General features: G+C 41.4%; 1 protein-coding gene across 1 annotated transcript; it reads left to right on the top strand.

Annotated features, from left to right (window-relative positions):
• Positions 1-5,684: 5,684 nt before the first annotated feature.
• On the top strand, positions 5,685-17,788 carry GAPVD1 (GTPase activating protein and VPS9 domains 1; the record flags this gene model as incomplete). Its single annotated transcript, XM_010183585.1, has 14 exons — positions 5,685-5,869; positions 6,268-7,111; positions 8,317-8,403; positions 9,366-9,500; positions 9,618-9,807; positions 11,626-11,786; positions 12,707-12,836; positions 13,717-13,842; positions 14,685-14,858; positions 15,154-15,294; positions 15,890-16,024; positions 16,613-16,732; positions 17,230-17,307; positions 17,415-17,788. Coding segments are annotated over exons 1-14 (2,880 nt in total), but the record flags the coding sequence as incomplete, so codon positions are not given.
• Between the last annotated feature and the right edge of the window lie 43 nt (positions 17,789-17,831).

The raw sequence follows: 17,831 nt of genomic DNA, 5'->3' as shown, positions 1-17,831 counted from the left end.
GATGTGAATGTTGCTGCTGTCTCTTCTTGATGGCTTTAGCATTGTGCGGGTTTAAAACTTGTAAATTGACGAATATCTTAACTTCCCTTTTTTGTTACTAATAGACCCTTAATGCTGAAGAGCTTGACCAAGCGAGTATCTGTCATTTTTCTTGCAAAGTCATGATACTGTGCTCCGAAGGAAGAGAGCCGTTAGGGCGACGCTCTCAAACTGAGCATGCGATGCTACACTTACCGATTGGTAGAACGCTGCTTTTGTGGATAATGCAGTTGACTCAGAAGTAGAAGCTGCACTTTGAGAATGATGGAGGGGGAATGGCATGGACGGCACCTGAGGTGTGAAATACTGTGCTTCAGTAAAAGCTGCGGGATGGTGCTTTCAGGAAACTGACTTCTAAACTGCTGCTGCTGAGGAGGGTTCTTTGAGATACCCCACAGGAGGGTTTTGGTGTGAAGTTTGTCGGGTCCTGGAGAACATGCTCTGTCCTCAGCAGCAGTTACCCTCCATGGTGGGCCGTGGATGGGATGCTTCAGGGTGAGGAAGGGAGCTGGTCTGGGGAGAAGGGGCCAGGCCCAGGTTGTTTTTGTCAATTTGAGCAGCTTTGAGTTCTGCACTTCTGACTAGTTTATTTGCATGGCTCCTTACGTAAGGGGAACTGCTCTTTCAAGTACCACGAGCAACTGGAGTAGATCTTGGCACAGTTATATGGTTTTGTTGATTTTATGCAACACAGGAATACCATAATATTCAGTAGCCAACTGATCCTGTGCATTACTGGTAAATTCTGTTAATGGGCATGAGAAACAAGGTGCTTCTTGCATGCAAGTCTTCCTGGAAAGACAGTATGTTCAGTGCTAGCTGCGGAGCAGCCCCTGGGCAGAAACAAACTTGAGGTATGAATTTCTTATTGATGTTGGTTAGATAGTTGAACTGTAGCAAATTGAAATGTGTTTTGCATGTTGTACACGCGTGAGGGTGACGGGTATCGTAACGGGAGAGTTCAGCAGATAACTCCTAGGTCATGATGAACTATCCTACTGATAAATGGAGTTTTTTTAGCTCAACTTTGGGAGATAGGCTGTTAGCTTATATAAAGAAATAAGGCTTCTTGGTTATTATTAGAAGTGTTAATGAAGAAAGAGGTACTTCGGCTGGGGTGAACTAGCATGGAAGCTATTCAAACTTGCTTAGGAATTAAGTAAGACAGAGTGATTTCAGTTTTGCCTTGCCCTGTCCCGCCTACATTGGATCTGCCCAAACTTGCTTTGGAAAGTTGAGTCTTGCGCAGCGAGACTCAGGAGGAGCAAAGAATCCTGAGCAGGAAGCGCTGGAGGAGGAAGATGACTCTGGTGTACTCGCAGTGTTCGCTGCTTTGCTTAATCTCTTTTCTGTCAACTGTATTGCAGAAATACTCAATGGAGATGTCACTTGGCTGGCGTGCCACACAGTTTGTAAGCTGGAGTTCAGTTCCTCAAGGTTAAATGTAGTGTTTTCCAGAACTTTTAAATGTAAGAAGCAATCTTATGTCCTGCATTCATCAAAGGCATAGATTGTCTTGGGTTTTGAACAAACTTAAGTCATGCTGATAGCACGATAGCTGACAGCAGGGCAAAACACCTTAGACGCGGTCAGGTCGTGGAGTCTTTGCTGTTGATATGATAGAGCATCATGAAGTGAAATTGTTGTGCTAAGCGTCTCTTACCACGTCACAGCTTTTAGTAGGTTACCAAGCAGTCTTGAAATAACTGACAAAAAATTGAACTGTTTTCATATCAAAATTAAGTTGCCAGAATTGAAAAATAATTTGCACGTAGCAGGAGCTGTTTAATATCTGCTGTTTCTTCAGCCATGGCAGATTGTTGGATATCAGAGTTTCCTAAACCATCTCCTTTATACAGCTACGTACAGACTTCTGTTATTTCAAGCAATGTGCATGGTAGTCATAAACCGGGTAACTGAATAATCATGGGCACCTTTGTGTGTGTGAGAAAGGGATAGGATGATCTGACAAACAGCTTTCTGAAGCTGCTCTCTCTCTGCTCTGATGCTGCCTTCTGTGGTGCTACCGAATCCGTAACTGTGCCTAACTGCTTCTAAAGCACTCGTCCCACGTGCTGGTGTGGAGTGAACGTGGTGCGGCCTGGGAGGGTTGGAGAACACAGTGGTTGTCTTTCCATGCTGCTCATAGAGGGAGCAGGATTTTGGAGGGGAGCAGTGTGTCAGGGTGATGTGCTAGTGGTGCGGGAGTTTCTTCTTTCATGCCAGGCCGTGTTAATAATATCAGTGTCTGAAGAGAGTAGTAGTGTGTGCGTCTTACTCAACTGGGTTTTTCTGGGGTTTCTTTACTATGTTGCAAGCTTTCTTTAGAGCGTGTCTGCAGCCTGCTGAAGTACTGTGTGTATTGAACTGCCTGTTTCACACCTCTGGTGTTCTCAAACGCCTGCCAGAAACTTCAGCTGAAGACAAAGTTGTTTGCACTGTTGCTTGCTATGCTTGTGTGACTTCAGAATAACTCATTTTTAAAAACTGGTACATGGCAGTGAGTGAGGCGTTCCTCTTCTCAGTGGCAATCACCAGCAATCAAATTAACTAATTTTGATGGAGGATTATACATACAGAGAAGCTGCTGATCCTTTTTTCTTGTACATAGGGTAAAAACTGCTGTTGTGCAGTTGACTTCCTGCGGGCTGACAGGAAAATCTGGTGGATTGTCATCATTCTTTACAAAGCAGTGGTACTTATTAACCTGCTGTGGTTCAGTTCCCAATCAGTTCTCCTCTTGCTTTCATTATTGATGGTGTTCTACAGTAGAGACAGATGAGATAGCCTCAGGAGTAGTGGCCAATTGATAGGATGTTGTCAAGGGGTCAGTATATTTAGAAGTACAGACAGTGATAATCTGCAGAGCCTTGTTTTGTTTTGGGCCTGGACTTCACAGTAGCAAATTGTTAAAAAATTAAAGTGCTCACAAGCAAGAGAACCACTTGGAGTAACTGCACGTCCAAAACGTTGAGCGTGTGGGTGGACACCTTAAAATGGAAAATGGCAACTAAAGCTGTTGAGGTGTGATAAGCTGTGAGCTTCAGTGCAGCCTTACAGAGGAAAGCATCTGAAAAGATCGCAGTGCTGCAGCTCTGCTGTATGTATCTTGTTATGGATGCAGCTTCTTTTTCCTGACTGGTATCAGTAGCCTAATAACTTGTTACTCCGGTGCTTGCAGGCAGTATCAAGTTTAATGCTTTGCTTTTTTTTTGTGAGCCCTAAAATTCTGGGTCTAAAAATAAATTTGTTGCAAGAAGTTGTTATTTGTTTCTCAAAGAACTTTGGCAGCAGTGTCAGTGCTGCTTTTTCTAATCATTTCTCTGAGACTGTCCTAGTTAAAGATATCTGAATTTTGTTGTCCTTGAAGTTCCTTGCTTAATCTCATCTTTAGATGCATGAGCTGTAACCGCTGGCTGGGGTTGCTGGTTTCTTGGGTTTTTGAGTTTTTTGTTTGTTTGGCTTTGTTTTTTTTGAGGTTTTGGGGTTTATTGAGAGCTTTATATAGACCGTTGTCTGTATTTGCTGAGAATGAGTTTAAAACCATCAGGTGTAATAAGAGTGCAATTTTTAATGCATAAAGGCTTCTGAGAGCATATCTTTTTGTCTCTGCTAGGGTTGTGGTTGTGAGGGTAAATCTATGGATGAAGGAAGACAATTCCACAGGCAGGGAGCAGTGGTGTTTGTCAGTGCACCTGGCTGTCAGGCTTTCTCCACGCTCTGGAAAAACCTCACCAAATGTAAAACCTGTGCCTGATTAGGGAGCTAATCTGTGTTCTTCAGAGAGGATCATCTCCTGCTCTGCTGAGCAGCGAGCCACAGATCTTGAAAACACTGAAAAGAGAGCGCGTTAGGCCAGTGCATGCTATGTTGGTTGTAGTTTCTCGCATGGACTGAATTTTGTGAGTCCAGAGCAGCCTTGGTTCACCACGCGTTATGGGACGTAAGGTTTTGTTGAACTGTGGCGTGGCTTCGAAGCGTTCATCACCACATCCCTTGACAGCGCTGCCACACATCCGTTGCCGGTGTGTCTGACGTACGGCTGTCACAGGCTATGGCTGGATCATTTTCTTCCCAAATTAGCTATGTGGCTGTTAGTTCTGGGAGGAAGACATAAAGCAGTTAATCATTAATTCCATGGAAACATAATCTGATCTGCATGATTCTACCCCTTCCCTTGTCAGCATTAATGCAACTGATGTGTTTTTCTTCCACGGAGTTAAGTTTTAGATGGATTAGCTCCTTGAACTGGTTTGGAATGGTGTGGTACTCAGTTTGTCTACCTGCAAGCTGGTAACGAAGATGTTTTCTAATTAGGAAGTTAGAGCTGATGTTACATTGAGACGTAACAGTAGTTTGTGTAGATTTTTGTCCCTGATATGCTATGAAAGCCTATGGTTTTTTCAGTTTTTCTCCCTTTAAAGCAACATTTTTGGATTGTGGCCCAAAGAAATATTCTTCTGAATTGAAATATTTGAGGATTTTTTTCTGAATTAATTCCACTGTGGAGCAGAGTCTCCAGACTAATTTCTAACTTCTGCCTTATCTGGGTATTGATCCTCCTTGATTTTTTTTTTTTAATTAGCAACATTATTATGATTAAATTTTTTTTTAGCAGAAAAGAGTAATACTGGGAGCTTGGTGCTGCTTCTGCATAGGTGAGAGAGGGCATTTGTTTTGACAGGCCGGAGATAACCACATGTGAGTACTGGGATAGTGCTGCCTTATCTGGGTGTGCTTTGGGACAAAGTAAGCACAGAAACCTTTCTGCCTGTTCCCGCAGGCAGTGAGCTGGGCTGGGGCTCCTCTTCATCTCCGTGTGCACCTGTCACCTGAACCGCAGCAAGGGCCATGTCTCTCCAAGTATCTAGCCAAGTATTTTAGCCTGGAGAAGAGAAGGCTGAGGGGAGACCTCATCACCACCTACAACTGCCTCAAGGGAGGTTGTGGAGAGGTGGGTGCTGGTCTCTTCTCCCAGGTGATGGGGGATAGAACAAGGGGAAAGGGCACCAAGCTGTGCCAAGGGAGGTTCAGGTTAGAGAGAAGGAGGAAGTTCTTTCCTGAGAGGGTCGTCAGAAGCTGGAACAGGCTGCCCAGGGAGGTGGTGGAGTCACCATCCCTGGATGTATTTAAAGAGCGGGTAGATGAGGTACTTAGGGATATGGTTTAGGGGGTAGACAGGAACGGTTGGACGTGATGATCTCGGAGGTCTTTTCCAACCGAGCGATTCTGTGATTCTGTGATCTTTCTCCGTTCTTATCACCTGCACTGGAGGGGTGGTGCAGGCGTTTTGTCGTGCTGTACTGTGCTACTATTGACGTTCTTGAGAGCGAGTTGAAAATATCATTTGCTATGATGCGAGTGTCCCTGGTGTGCTGACATAACAAGGGGTTAATGAAATCTGCAATTAGGAAACCTTGTGCTAGGAAAGAGCGACTCAGTCATGAAGTGCTGGGCTGTGGATTTGAGAGGACACATTAGCAGGCTAACATGGAAGGGGCACAACAGCATTTACTGCTGAGTGTGGGTCTGTGACCTGCTATCGCTTCACTGGGGCTGACAGAACTTGGTCCCTAACTGTTGGCATTCACCTGTTTGGTTTTCTTTCTTGCAGTGAGCACTGGGTCACCCACTCACTGCCCAAGATGGTGAAGCTGGATATACACACGCTGGCTCATCACCTCAAGCAGGAACGATTGTATGTGAACTCAGAGAAGCAACTTATTCAAAGGCTCAATGCAGATGTGTTGAAGACAGCTGAAAAGCTGTACCGCACGGCGTGGATTTCCAAGCAGCAAAGGATTAACTTGGACAGACTGATCATAACGAGGTGACTTGGGGTGCGGGGGTGGTCCTGGGGAGAACAAGCTCCGAAACTGCTGTGAACCGCAGCAGATCCGTCAGATTTTTCACATGTAGTATCTGAAGTCCTAAGCATAAAAATAGTAAGAGTTTAAAACAAATCTCAACTAGGGAATTTGACTTACTTGAAATATATTCCTTGGCTGTTTAAGCTACCTTTTTATTATATGTATTTGTTTTGTTTCTATTCATAGTTTATGGGAATAAACTCTCCTTATTCCTGAACTTGCAAATAATTTCTCTCAACCAAATGGAAAGACCTTTTTCCTTGGTGGTAGTCTTGTTAGCAGATTGACCATGTGTCATCCTGTATGAAGTTTGTTTGCTTAAGAGTTACCTAAACTGTTTAAATGTTTTTCTTTTAAGCGCTGAAGCTTCTCCTGCTGAATGTTGCCAGCATGCTAAAATCTTGGAGGACACACAGTTTGTGGATGGATATAAGCAGTTGGGATTTCAGGAGTCTGTTTACGGCGAATTCCTAAACAGACTGAGAGAGAACCCTAGGCTTATTGCTTCCTGTTTGGTTGCTGGAGAGAAGCTCAACCAGGACAACACTCAGAGTGTCATCCACACAGTCTTCACCTCCATTTATGGCAATTGCATCATGCAGGAGGACGAGAGCTACCTCCTCCAGGTCCTCCGTTACTTGATTGAGTTTGAGCTCAAGGAAAGCGACAACCCTCGGCGGCTGTTGAGACGAGGCACCTGCGCGTTCAGCATCCTGTTTAAACTTTTCTCCGAAGGACTCTTTTCTGCAAAACTTTTTCTTACTGCAACTTTACATGAGCCAATCATGCAGCTTCTGGTTGAAGATGAAGACCACCTGGAGACTGATCCAAACAAGTTAATCGAGAGGTTCTCCCCTGTACAACAGGAGAAGTTATTTGGAGAGAAAGGCACAGAAAAGTTCAAGCAAAGAGTCCAAGAGATGGTTGACTCCAATGAGGCCAAGCTGGTGACCTTGGTGAACAAATTCATTGGCTATCTCAAACAAAATACTTACTGTTTTCCTCACAGCTTGAGGTGGATAGTGTCACAGATGTACAAAACGCTCTCGTGTGTAGACAGGCTGGAGGTTGGGGAGGTCAGAGCAATGTGCACAGATCTTCTCCTAGCGTGTTTCATCTGTCCTGCAATTGTTAACCCAGAGCAGTATGGGATCATTTCTGATGCTCCTATAAACGAGGTGGCAAGATTTAATTTGATGCAGGTATGATTCACTTTAAACTAGTCCTAAAAAAAAATATGTATGAGAGATGTTCTTGGCCTCTTTTTTCCAGTAGAACTGATGTTACTGCAGTAAAGGTGAAGGTACTGTCCCTCCTACCTGTAAGACGAATGCTAACAAAATATTTGTGTTATCGTGGCTGAAAAGGCATGCTCTAAAGTTTATCTGTTTGCTTAAAATACTGACTTAAAGTTTCAACAGCACGCGTTCCTTTGCCTCCTAGAAGAGTTGCAGATGTACTTTATAAGAGCTATTATAAGGGATGGAAGCAAAAGTGTAAAAACAACTGTGAGGTGAATTCTGGAATGTGTGTAGATGGGTGTTGTGGTGTTCTTGCTAATGTTAAATATTACGCCAGGTATTGCACAAAATAATGAAATATTTTGCTGAAGAAACCTTCCTGTCTGGCAGCAACGACCACTGTTTCTGCTGGGTAGCTATCTGCTGTTTTGTTAGGCCTTAGAGTATTCCCCAGCTCTCGTGACAAATGTTTGTCCTTGTGCAAATACTTGGGCAATGTAGCGATAGTGCGTAGAGGTGCAGTCTGAGGGTATTAAGCAACACTTGACTGACTGGGGATATCCCCCCACAAGCAACAAAACATACTTTGTGTTGTCTGTGAACTGGGCAGTGAGTGGTGCTCACAGCGTAATAGTTCTGGTGAGTTTTACTCACTGGACTCTGTCACCACTTGCACGTTGTAGCAGAGCTTCAGGTGGCGACTCTTTAAAGTTGAGAGTTGTTTTGCAGTTGGAGATTAATAAGAAATACGTGCTCTGAAACAAAGCTTAACCCTCTTGGCTATTTTTTTCTCACTCTTAGTAAAATACATACAGCCTTTTGAAATCTCTAGGTTTAAGGTGACCTAGATTCAACTCTCATTTCTGTCGTGCTGTAAAAACAAAACATGCTTTGTTCCTGGGAAGGGGGGAAGTATGGATGGTCATAGCACACTATGTGCAGATTTTCTTCTTAAATGCAATGACTGCTTTCTGTCTAAAGCTTCTTGCACATTTTCCACCCTGAAAGCAACGATAAGACCCTGTCCACTCAATCAGAAGTATTTCACAGAGTATTAAATGAAAAAAAAATTAGAATGGGGGAATTTTCTTAACTATTTTTTGTAACGGGGTCCATCATGATGGTTTTTTGAATTGCTTATTCCTCACGCTGCTTTTTCGTTTCAGGTTGGGAGACTTCTGCAGCAGTTGGCAATGACAGGATCTGAAGAGGGAGATTCACGCATGAAGAGCAACCTTGCTAAATTTGACAAAGTAAGAATCCAGACTGAAAAAAGCTAAGACTCGTGTGTGTGCTTCATCCTTCTGAAGTCTCTCTTTTCAGACATTGCAAAGAACTTACTAAGTGGTTTACTTCCAAGTTACAGGTACTGAAAAGCAGATTAAACCCTGCACGAAGCTGGGAACAAAATCTTGATTACTAGGGTTAAAGGTCGGGGATTCTTGCTTCTGCTCTGTCATAATGCTTCGTAAAATAACACACAAAAAAGAAATAAAAACAAGTTGGCTTTCAAACTGGAATGCTGAGTTACTGTCTGTGGTTTTTCTACTGAACCTAAAGAAAACACTTAGATCTGAAGACAACTTTTGTATGAAATCTGGTTTAACACCAAATAATTTGATAGTGCAAGTAACTTCTGTTCCTTTTTTTGTGTAGTTTTGCTTTTCTTGTTCAGCTTTCCCTTTCTTAGTATGAATTTTCCATAGCAATACTGACATTGAAACGGTGAAACTAACCATCTGCTGTATTGCAATATATTTTAAAACTGTTGATTTGCTTGTGTAACGTCCAGGTTTTTGCTAGTTATAATTGTTACACAGGCATCATACAAAGTTACAGATTTGTTGTGCAAGTAACATTCAGACAGATTAGGAAATGATACTGTGTATTGCTTCCTTGTTTCACTTTTAGTCTGTGCTCAGCAGATTCTTCAGGAAGGGGCAGTTTAATTGCCCTAGGACAGTTTAATTTTTTTAAAAATGTTGTCAGAAGATGGTTAAGACACTTCTGAATGCAGGAAAGGAATGAAGGGAACGCAGAAACTATTTGCTTGCTTTCCTTGCCTGCTCTTCAATGGTTTTAATGATACGTGGTATTTTATCCTAAGATTTTAAAAGTAGGAAGCAAAACTTAAATTGTCATGTAAGCTCCTGAACTCTTCTGTTCTTTTCAAACTGTAGTGAATGGTCTCTCGTCTGAAAACTTCTCATTGCAGAGCTGTGTGGCTGCGTTCCTGGATATCGTTATTGACGGACGTGCGGTTGAAACTCCTCCTCTGTCTTCTGTGAACCTTCTGGAGGGGCTGAGCAGAACAGTGGTTTACATGACCTACAGCCAGCTGACTACTCTGGTAACTAAGTTCTTAAAAAGAAGTCATATCAACTTATCCCCACGTGTTTACAGATAGGATAAACAAGGCTGATAATTTGCACTGCTCTTCTTGCCAACACTAACTCTAAATTTTCAGGTTGGCTTTATGCGGAATGTAATGTCCAGCGATCAACTTAAGGAAGATCGGATGGCTTTGGAAAACCTGCTAGCAAACTTACCCCAGAACAAACCAGGGAAAAGCAGCAGCCTTGAAATGACTCCGTATAATACCCCACAACTTTCTCCTGCAACTACTCCGGCTAACAAAAAAAATCGATTACCAATAGGTAAGGAGAGCAAGCAGACTTCTTGCATGATTTCTGATACCTTGGTACAGTTTCTGTGCCATTTTTTCAGTCATCTCCTGGGGTTTCTCTTTGACTGCACCTTCAGTTCCTACTTTTGCTGTGTAGATGGTGAAGAATTTTCTTTTGCACAGAAAGCCAGGTAACTTCCGTACTTTCTGACACAAGTACAGTGAGCTTCATCACTCTGGATTGAACTTGAGAAAAGCACTGGAGTGGTTGGTAGTCACACTAGCACAGTGATAATAAAGGGAAAGTTTGAGGATGGGAAGCAGATCGAGGAGGCAAGATTGCTTAGGAAAGTGGTAAGGTGGAAGCGATGACATTGAGTTAGTGGGATAGAATAAGTTTAAAATTTTTGTGTCTGAGAAAAGAGCAAATGTGGAGGAGAATGAAAAAGCAAGAGCAGAACTTTTAGAGTATGTGCTCAGGAGAGAACCTTTTCCTCCTCAATTATCTTCCCAGTTCAATTCCCATTTTTAGTATAGTGTAATGCGATTTTGTGTTTGTTGGGGTTTTGTCCTCTTTTTGAATAGGATTTCAGGGTCTTAAACGTTTCCACTTCAATAATATTTTCTCTTAAAATAGGAAGTGTGTAGTACTCTTCTTCAGTGAATAATTACATGAATGTGGCCACATGGGATGTTTTTGTTTGGAGAGATTTGGTGTTAGTATGTAACAAGATGAAAATGTGTAGCACCCAGTAAGTGCCTGTACGCTATAAAACCCACAAAACCAACCTGAAACAAACCTATCCCACGTTGGTTTGACTCTGCTTCTGAATGGTTCTGGTCTTATGCCTATAAAGTAGTGGCACAACAGCGTTTATTTTGTGGTGTAAAATAGTTTTTGCTCAAAGTTTTTGTTTCTTTTGTTTCATTTTAATGCTTTCGAAATGCAGGACAGCAATTGGCAGCCATTACTGCCTGGGATACTTCTGCTACAAATCTTTCAGCTCATATAACTCTAGTAACCCCTTTTGGTGGGTAATGCCCTCTTTCCGTTCTTTTCTGTGAAACTTATAACACAAGTTAAGCATGCCTTTGGTTTGCCCTGACAATCAGTTGCTTTTTCAGATTTCTTCATTGATTTCTTTGTGAAACTCATGTCCGTGTAGTTTGTAAAAACACCTCATCTGCCTTTCTGTGATAATTGGGATTTGGCTGTGCCTTCCACACACTTGCTTTGTTTTCCCTGGATCAGATAAAGAAATAACCGGTGTCATGCTGCCATACTTAGAAATCTTAATTCCATGTGGGCGTTTTTCCTTCCACTGTGCCAAACGTAGGACTATGAGGCTGCCTGAAAAGACTAATAAAGAGTCACAAAATAAAGTGAACCACCTGATGTTGAGTTGTGGCTGGTTTGAGACACCTGTTAGAATACGATTTCCCTGCTTTTTAGGAGAAAAAAAAACTTCTAAATAAGTTAATTAAACAGTGTTACAAACCACAGGAACCTAGACCTTTTTTGGTGGTGGCAAACTTCATTTTCTCAAATAATTTTTAAGGGTCTTTCAGTGATTGGAATACTCCGAATTTGTGTAGGCAAACACGACATAGTATACTTTGGTTCCCTAAATTTTTATGGTGAAAGTTTGCTTTTTCACAGTTCAATACTCAAATTTAAACACGAGTCCCATCTCTCGGTCTAGTATGACTTTTCATTTTGTAAGTTTATTTAGCGTGTGTGCTATTAATTCAAAACATTGCCATTCTGTATTTCCATCGTATTTTGTTTTTGTTCCTCCTCAAACAAGGAAAAGCTTTCTAATCTTGATATTTCAAAATACTTTCTTAGCAACTCGTAGCAGAAGTAGATCAAATATTCTAATGGATCAGCATGGAGATCATGAAGGATCCTCCCAGGAGACTATCCCAGAAGTTCAGCCAGAAGAAGTGCTGGTGATCTCTTTGGGGACAGGTCCACAGATTACTCCAGGAATGATGTCAGAAAATGAGGTATGTGAAAACTGTCACGTCTCAGATGTTTTAAAAGCATCTGTTTTTAGATGTTTTAGAACACAGAGCCTGTGTTCTCTAATGGCAGAACAATGAAGTTGTGACGCTAAGTTCAGGTAATGGAAATTAAAATCCTTACTTCATTTTAGTTAACTTGGGGGTTACAGCTTTCAAATTTCTCTGTATTAGATGTTGTTTTTTTCCCCTCACTTAGTATATCTGCAAAGTGTGAAAAGCAATATACTAACACGGGAAAAATGATCCTGGCAAATTTATGAAGAGGCTTTGTCACCTAGCATGCTTACAAGCAAGCTTGGGCTATTGTTTCTGAGCCCAAAGAAATGGATTCAGTTATCTCCCTGCATGCTGTGTCCTTTGGATAAGTGGCACAGGTGAATGACAGAACTGGAGCACAGATCCCGATGTTTTTGGCAGCTCAGACTTGAAACACGCAGGCCCAGCTCCTTGTGAGGGCGGAGCTGTGGTCATGTTGGCGTGAATGCCTTCAGGCTGTGGTCTGTAGGGTAAGGCTGGGTTTTTACAGCCTTTGCTTTCACCAGCCGTAGCACAGCTGCTGCTTTCATCTTTGCTTCCTTGCCTGATAGTTTGGATTACCTTCTTTTGCAGCCTCATAGCAATCAGCTTCCGTATTACATTGGTCTGCTGGGGCGATGAGGGAGCTGGTGGCTCCATTATTATCAGGACTTGCCTTGTGTTCATGTCTTGGTTACCTTGCATTCTCTCCAGGCTCTGACTTTGGAGATAGCTGGGTTTTTTCAAATGGAATGTTAGAAATTTGATTGTGCCATTAACATCTAGGGAGAACAGTGCAAAAGTATGTGCAATGTTTTGTTTACTGTTTAATTCTCAAAAAAATAGATTATTTTAAGGAAATTTTGTTTCTTTCCCCACTCTCCCAGGTCTTAAATATGCAGCTTGCAGATGGCGGACAAGGAGATGTCCCTGTTGATGAAAACAAACTCCATGGTAAACCTGATAAAACCTTGCGCTTTTCCCTCTGCAGTGATAATCTGGAAGGAATATCTGAAGGTGAAGGGCTGCTTAAGTCTTGAAGAAGTTTTGTTCCCCCCCTTTTTTTTTTAACCATCAAAAGAACTTCTGTTCAATACAGCATGTCATCTCTGCCATTTTGAAGACTCTGCTCTTTCACCCTGAGCCTGTCTTTTCTCTTAGCCATTCAAAGAAAACAGTCTGGAGCTAAATTGTGACTTGCAAAGGCATAACTGAGTCTAAGAATCAGGAAGAAAAAAACTTTCTGCATTTAGAAGGAGAAAACAGAGGATTTTATTTTTTTTAGCTTAAGTGCAGTACTAATTGTTAAGATAATCTGATTTAGTGGTAAACTTGAACTTCTCAGAGTTATTTTTCATCATGCTTTAATAAGCTGTTGTATATCTCAGAACAGCTTCTGGACTCTGACAGTTCCGGTCAGAACCTCAGACACAGCAAAGCACAGGTTTATTTGTAATCCTGAAGATGTTGGTACAGATCACTCAGCATGCATTATGTTGTGTAACTTCCATAACTTAGTTTTTGTGCTCTGTCTCCTCAAAATAAAAAAACAAATTCATGGACAAGTAAACAAATTAAGGGCAGAGACTTTTTGGTTACTTTTAAGTACAGTAATTGTGAAATTCCAGCCATTTCTGGTAATGTATTTGTAGATTATTATTATTAGTGTGGTACTCTAAACAGGGAAAGTGCAAATCACAGTGCGGGTTAGGTATCTACAGAATAGGGATCAAAAATAGAGCAAATGTACATTTAGTTAAATCAATTCAGTGCTTTATATTGGAACTGCTACTTCATTTCTTTTCATCTTTCTAGTTAATTGTGTCCTGGATCGTTAATGCTGTATATTTAGGAATTGTTATTCAAATTAGATTTACAGTAAAATCTGTTTTCACAGGTCCTTCAAATCGCTCCAACTCTGTGTCATCGTTGGATTTGGAAGGAGAGTCTGTGTCGGAGCTTGGCGCGGGCCCCTCTGGGAGCAATGGTGTTGAAGCTCTGCAGCTGTTGGAGCACGAACAAGGCAGGTGCCACTTCTCTACCACAAGTGCCTCAGGTGCTGTAGATGGTAAAGCTGAAGTTCTGTGGAAAAAGGTTGAGGAATAGATCAGTTCAGGAAAAAAACTAATAAAAATTTTCCACGTGCAAACACTCTTGCATTTATTTATGGGTTTGGTTTGTTTGTTTGTTTTCTCTAGAAATATTTCTTGTAGGCATTGTTAGGAAAAGGAAAGTGCATGGAATTTGAGGCTGAAGCCCTTTACAGGAAACTGCTTGTAAAGTTTTGCTCGATAACAAGATTTTCCCTTCAGGGAACAGGATGATCTGGATTGGAGTAGTCTTAGAGCATCTGGACAGCTTCCTGTTTAATATGAATTTGTTGAAAGCTGGGACAGGTTGTCCAAAGAGGTTGTGTTGTCTCAACCTTGGAGGTACTCAAAACATGACTGGATGTGACCATGAGCAACCTGCAGTAGTTGACCCTATTTTGAGCAGGGTGTTTGGACTTGAGCAATCTCTGGAGGTTCCTTCCAGCCTCAGCTCTTCTGTGATAAGTTCTTCTTACAGGAATTGTGTCCATTTCTTGATAGTGTGCTGTATGTTATTCCTTTTGTCTGTCAGTTTGGTTGATAGGTCACCATGTGTAGTTTAAGATTTTCCTCCTTATGTCTCAAATGTGCTTTAAAACTGTTTTCAGGCAGCATCTCTTGAATAGCATAATAATGCTTTGCAGGCCTTACTTTAAAACACTGTCTTACCTGGTGGAATTAGAGGGTTGTTTTGTTTGGATTTTTGTTCCTATTTTCAATCAGAACCAATTGGCAAAACCTTTTTAAAAAATGAGAACTTTTTGTTTTTACATAGCCACAACTCAGGATAATCTTGATGACAAGCTCCGTAAGTTTGAAATCCGTGATATGATGGGATTGACTGATGACAGAGATATATCAGAAACTGTGAGTGAAACTTGGAGTACAGACGTCTTGGGAAGTGACTTTGATCCAAATATCGATGAAGATCGTTTGCAAGAAATAGCAGGTAAATTGGCGGTGCATCGGGTATGTTAAATGCTCCATGCTTGCTCTGAAACAGGCTGCAGAGCCCTCCTGTCTTCCTAAATAAGCATGTTTTCATTGATTTAACGGGAGCTTTTCTGTAAGAGAATTTTGTGTGCATGACTTGTATTATATTTGGTTGCTCACTTCTATCTTTTCAACATTGTCTTTCATGGTTACTTTATTGAGGACACTTAAAATGTGTTCTTATTCTCTCTTGTTAGAGCTGTCTTCAGGAAGCCTATATCTAGCTATACGCTTCGGCTTTACTTTTGCAGGTGCAGCTGCAGAGAACATGCTAGGCAGCTTGCTGTGTTTACCAGGTTCAGGATCCGTGTTGCTTGATCCCTGCACAGGTTCAACCATATCGGAAACCACAAGTGAGGCGTGGAGTGTGGAAGTATTGCCAAGTGATTCAGGTCAGAATCGTGCGGTTTGTTTTTCTTTAGCTTGAATCAAGACTTTCCCAGAGATGTATAAGGCAAAGCAACAATTTCTCTCTCTCTCTCTTCAATAAATTATTATCCTAGGGTTACGTTAGTATTTGTGAATACTTCCAGTATTAAAAGAACAAATTGTTTGTAGACAGAGAGAAGATGGAAAGCATTGTGAGAGACTTACTGTTACTTAAATTCTTAAGGGCCAGAAAGGGAGAGTAGGGATTGCAAAGCAAACATGTGTTTGCTTTCCTTCCCTCTGATGTTCAGCCGGGCTATCTATGATCACAGTTTACTTTGGTTAATGAAGATTTGACTGTACACTGTTGTCTCTGAGAAATACAAAAATTAAAGCAGTAAAAACTCCTGAGAATGCCTGTGCAGGTAGAGCATTGCTATCTGTGCAGGGTCCTGCCTTCTGTATAGAAAGAAAACTTGGCTGAAGTGGTTGAGTTAGCTTAGAACTTAATATACTAAATCAGCACATACCCTCTTCCTCTGCATGTGAATATTAAGGAAGCATGACACTGAGTGATGATACTTTTCCTCTCTCCTCTCCATTGTCGCCCTTTTGTAGAGGCTCCAGACTTAAAACAGGAGGAAAGACTCCAAGAACTGGAAAGCTGTTCTGGGCTGGGTAGCACGTCTGATGACACAGATGTAAGGGAGGTCAGTTCTCGACCCAGCACGCCAGGCCTCAGCGTTGTATCAGGTGTGTTTGAGTTGTCTCTGAAACCATGCTGCTCTTTTAGAACATGATCAGCATCCGCTTTGTTGGACTTGCTTTAGTTATACATCATTTCACTCTTAAAATAACTTTCTGTACTCATTCTAGAATTTTAAAAGCCGTAATTCTTCATTCATCTTACAGAAGAAATAAAAAAGGCAGCAAAGTGTAAAATACTCTGTGCTACAATAGCAATGGTTAGCAGTGGAGTACTGGTTTGGAAGAAACTTAACTTTCTTGCATTTAGTTTTTTTATCAAATCACAACTTGTTTTATTTAAGTAAATCAGCACATATCTACTTCAGATCTTTGTTTTCTGCACGTTATCTAATAGAGTGAAGTGTCTTTGTAGTGCCCATTGTCAAAGTGTATTCGTGGCTGTGTTAAAACAGTTGAAGATGTAGAGCAGAAACAAAGTCTCCTTCTCAGAGCACAGAAATTCGGAATGTCTCTATGTGCTACTGTGAGTTAGGGTTTGATTATTGCAGTGTTCAGCAAACATTGTAACGGCTTCAGGATTTTGCTTCCTTTCTCTGAAAGACTATTACAGATGCTTCTTTTGTTATGTGTAAGGTATTAGTGCAACATCTGAAGATATTCCTAATAAGATTGAGGATCTCAGGTCGGAATGCAGCTCTGACTTTGGGGGAAAAGATTCTGTGACAAGTCCTGACATGGATGAAACAGCCCACGGTAAGTACATTACTTACCTGTAAATGAGAATTAGATTCTCTGATAACTGAGGTCTCACAAATTACGTTTGTAAAATCCTTAAATTTTACATTTTCTCTCCATTTCAAAGTTCTAGTGGCTAAGTGTAACATTTTCCTTATTTGCTAGCACTGTATTTGTTTGGCAAAGAGGCTCCAGTACTTTATAGTACTGGAGTTTGAGTACTGGATCTGAGATTACCTTTTCGTAATTCTTTCTAAAAGAACCTGGGAGGACAGGGACAGTATGAGAAACTGAAGAAAGTCATTGGTTTAATGTAAACATTGCTTGGCAACAACTAAAACATGGGTGTATTACCATATTATTCTCAGCACAAATCCAAAACATAGTGTCATACCAGCTGCTATGAAGAAAATTAATTCTATCCCAGGCTGCTATAAAGGAAAATTAACTCTATCCCAGCTAAAAACCAGCATGCAGTGCTAACTTTTTTTTCCTTTCTTTCTCCTGTATTTTAGGAGCCAGTCAGTTGACATCTCCTCCTTCTCAGACAGACTCTTTGCTTGCATTGTTTGACCCTCTGTCATCAAATGAGGGTGAGTTGTAATTTTTAAGGAAGCGTTTTCAGTGATACTATGTTGGTACCAGCTGATTTAGAAGAATCTTAAAGAAATGTGCATGGCTTTTGTGCTTATGACTGCAGGTGTATCTGCTGTAGTGAGGCCTAAAGTACACTATGCAAGACCTTCTCATCCACCACCGGATCCACCGATCTTGGAAGGAGCTATGGGAGGTAATGAGGCCCGATTACCAAACTTTGGGTCTCACACTTTAATTCCAGCAGATCTAGAAGCATTCAAGCAGAGGCATTCTTATCCAGAAAGGCTAGTCCGCAGTAGGAGTTCAGATATAGTATCATCAGTTCGGAGACCAATGAGTGATCCTGGGTGGAACAGACGTCCCGGTAACGAGGAGAGGGAGCTTCCTATGCCGACCACCAGCAGCGGAGCGGCTGTTCTGGTGGCTGCATCTCAGTCATCATCTTCGTCTCCCAGTAAAGACTCCTCTAGGGGAGAGGTAAGGCTTCTATTTTTTTAAAATATATTTTTTATATTTATAT

This window comes from Mesitornis unicolor, unplaced genomic scaffold, assembly GCF_000695765.1.
Source record: "Mesitornis unicolor isolate BGI_N332 unplaced genomic scaffold, ASM69576v1 scaffold5604, whole genome shotgun sequence".
In the NCBI taxonomy this organism is placed as follows: domain Eukaryota; kingdom Metazoa; phylum Chordata; class Aves; order Mesitornithiformes; family Mesitornithidae; genus Mesitornis; species Mesitornis unicolor.
This window is presented reverse-complemented; position numbering and strand designations above follow the sequence as displayed.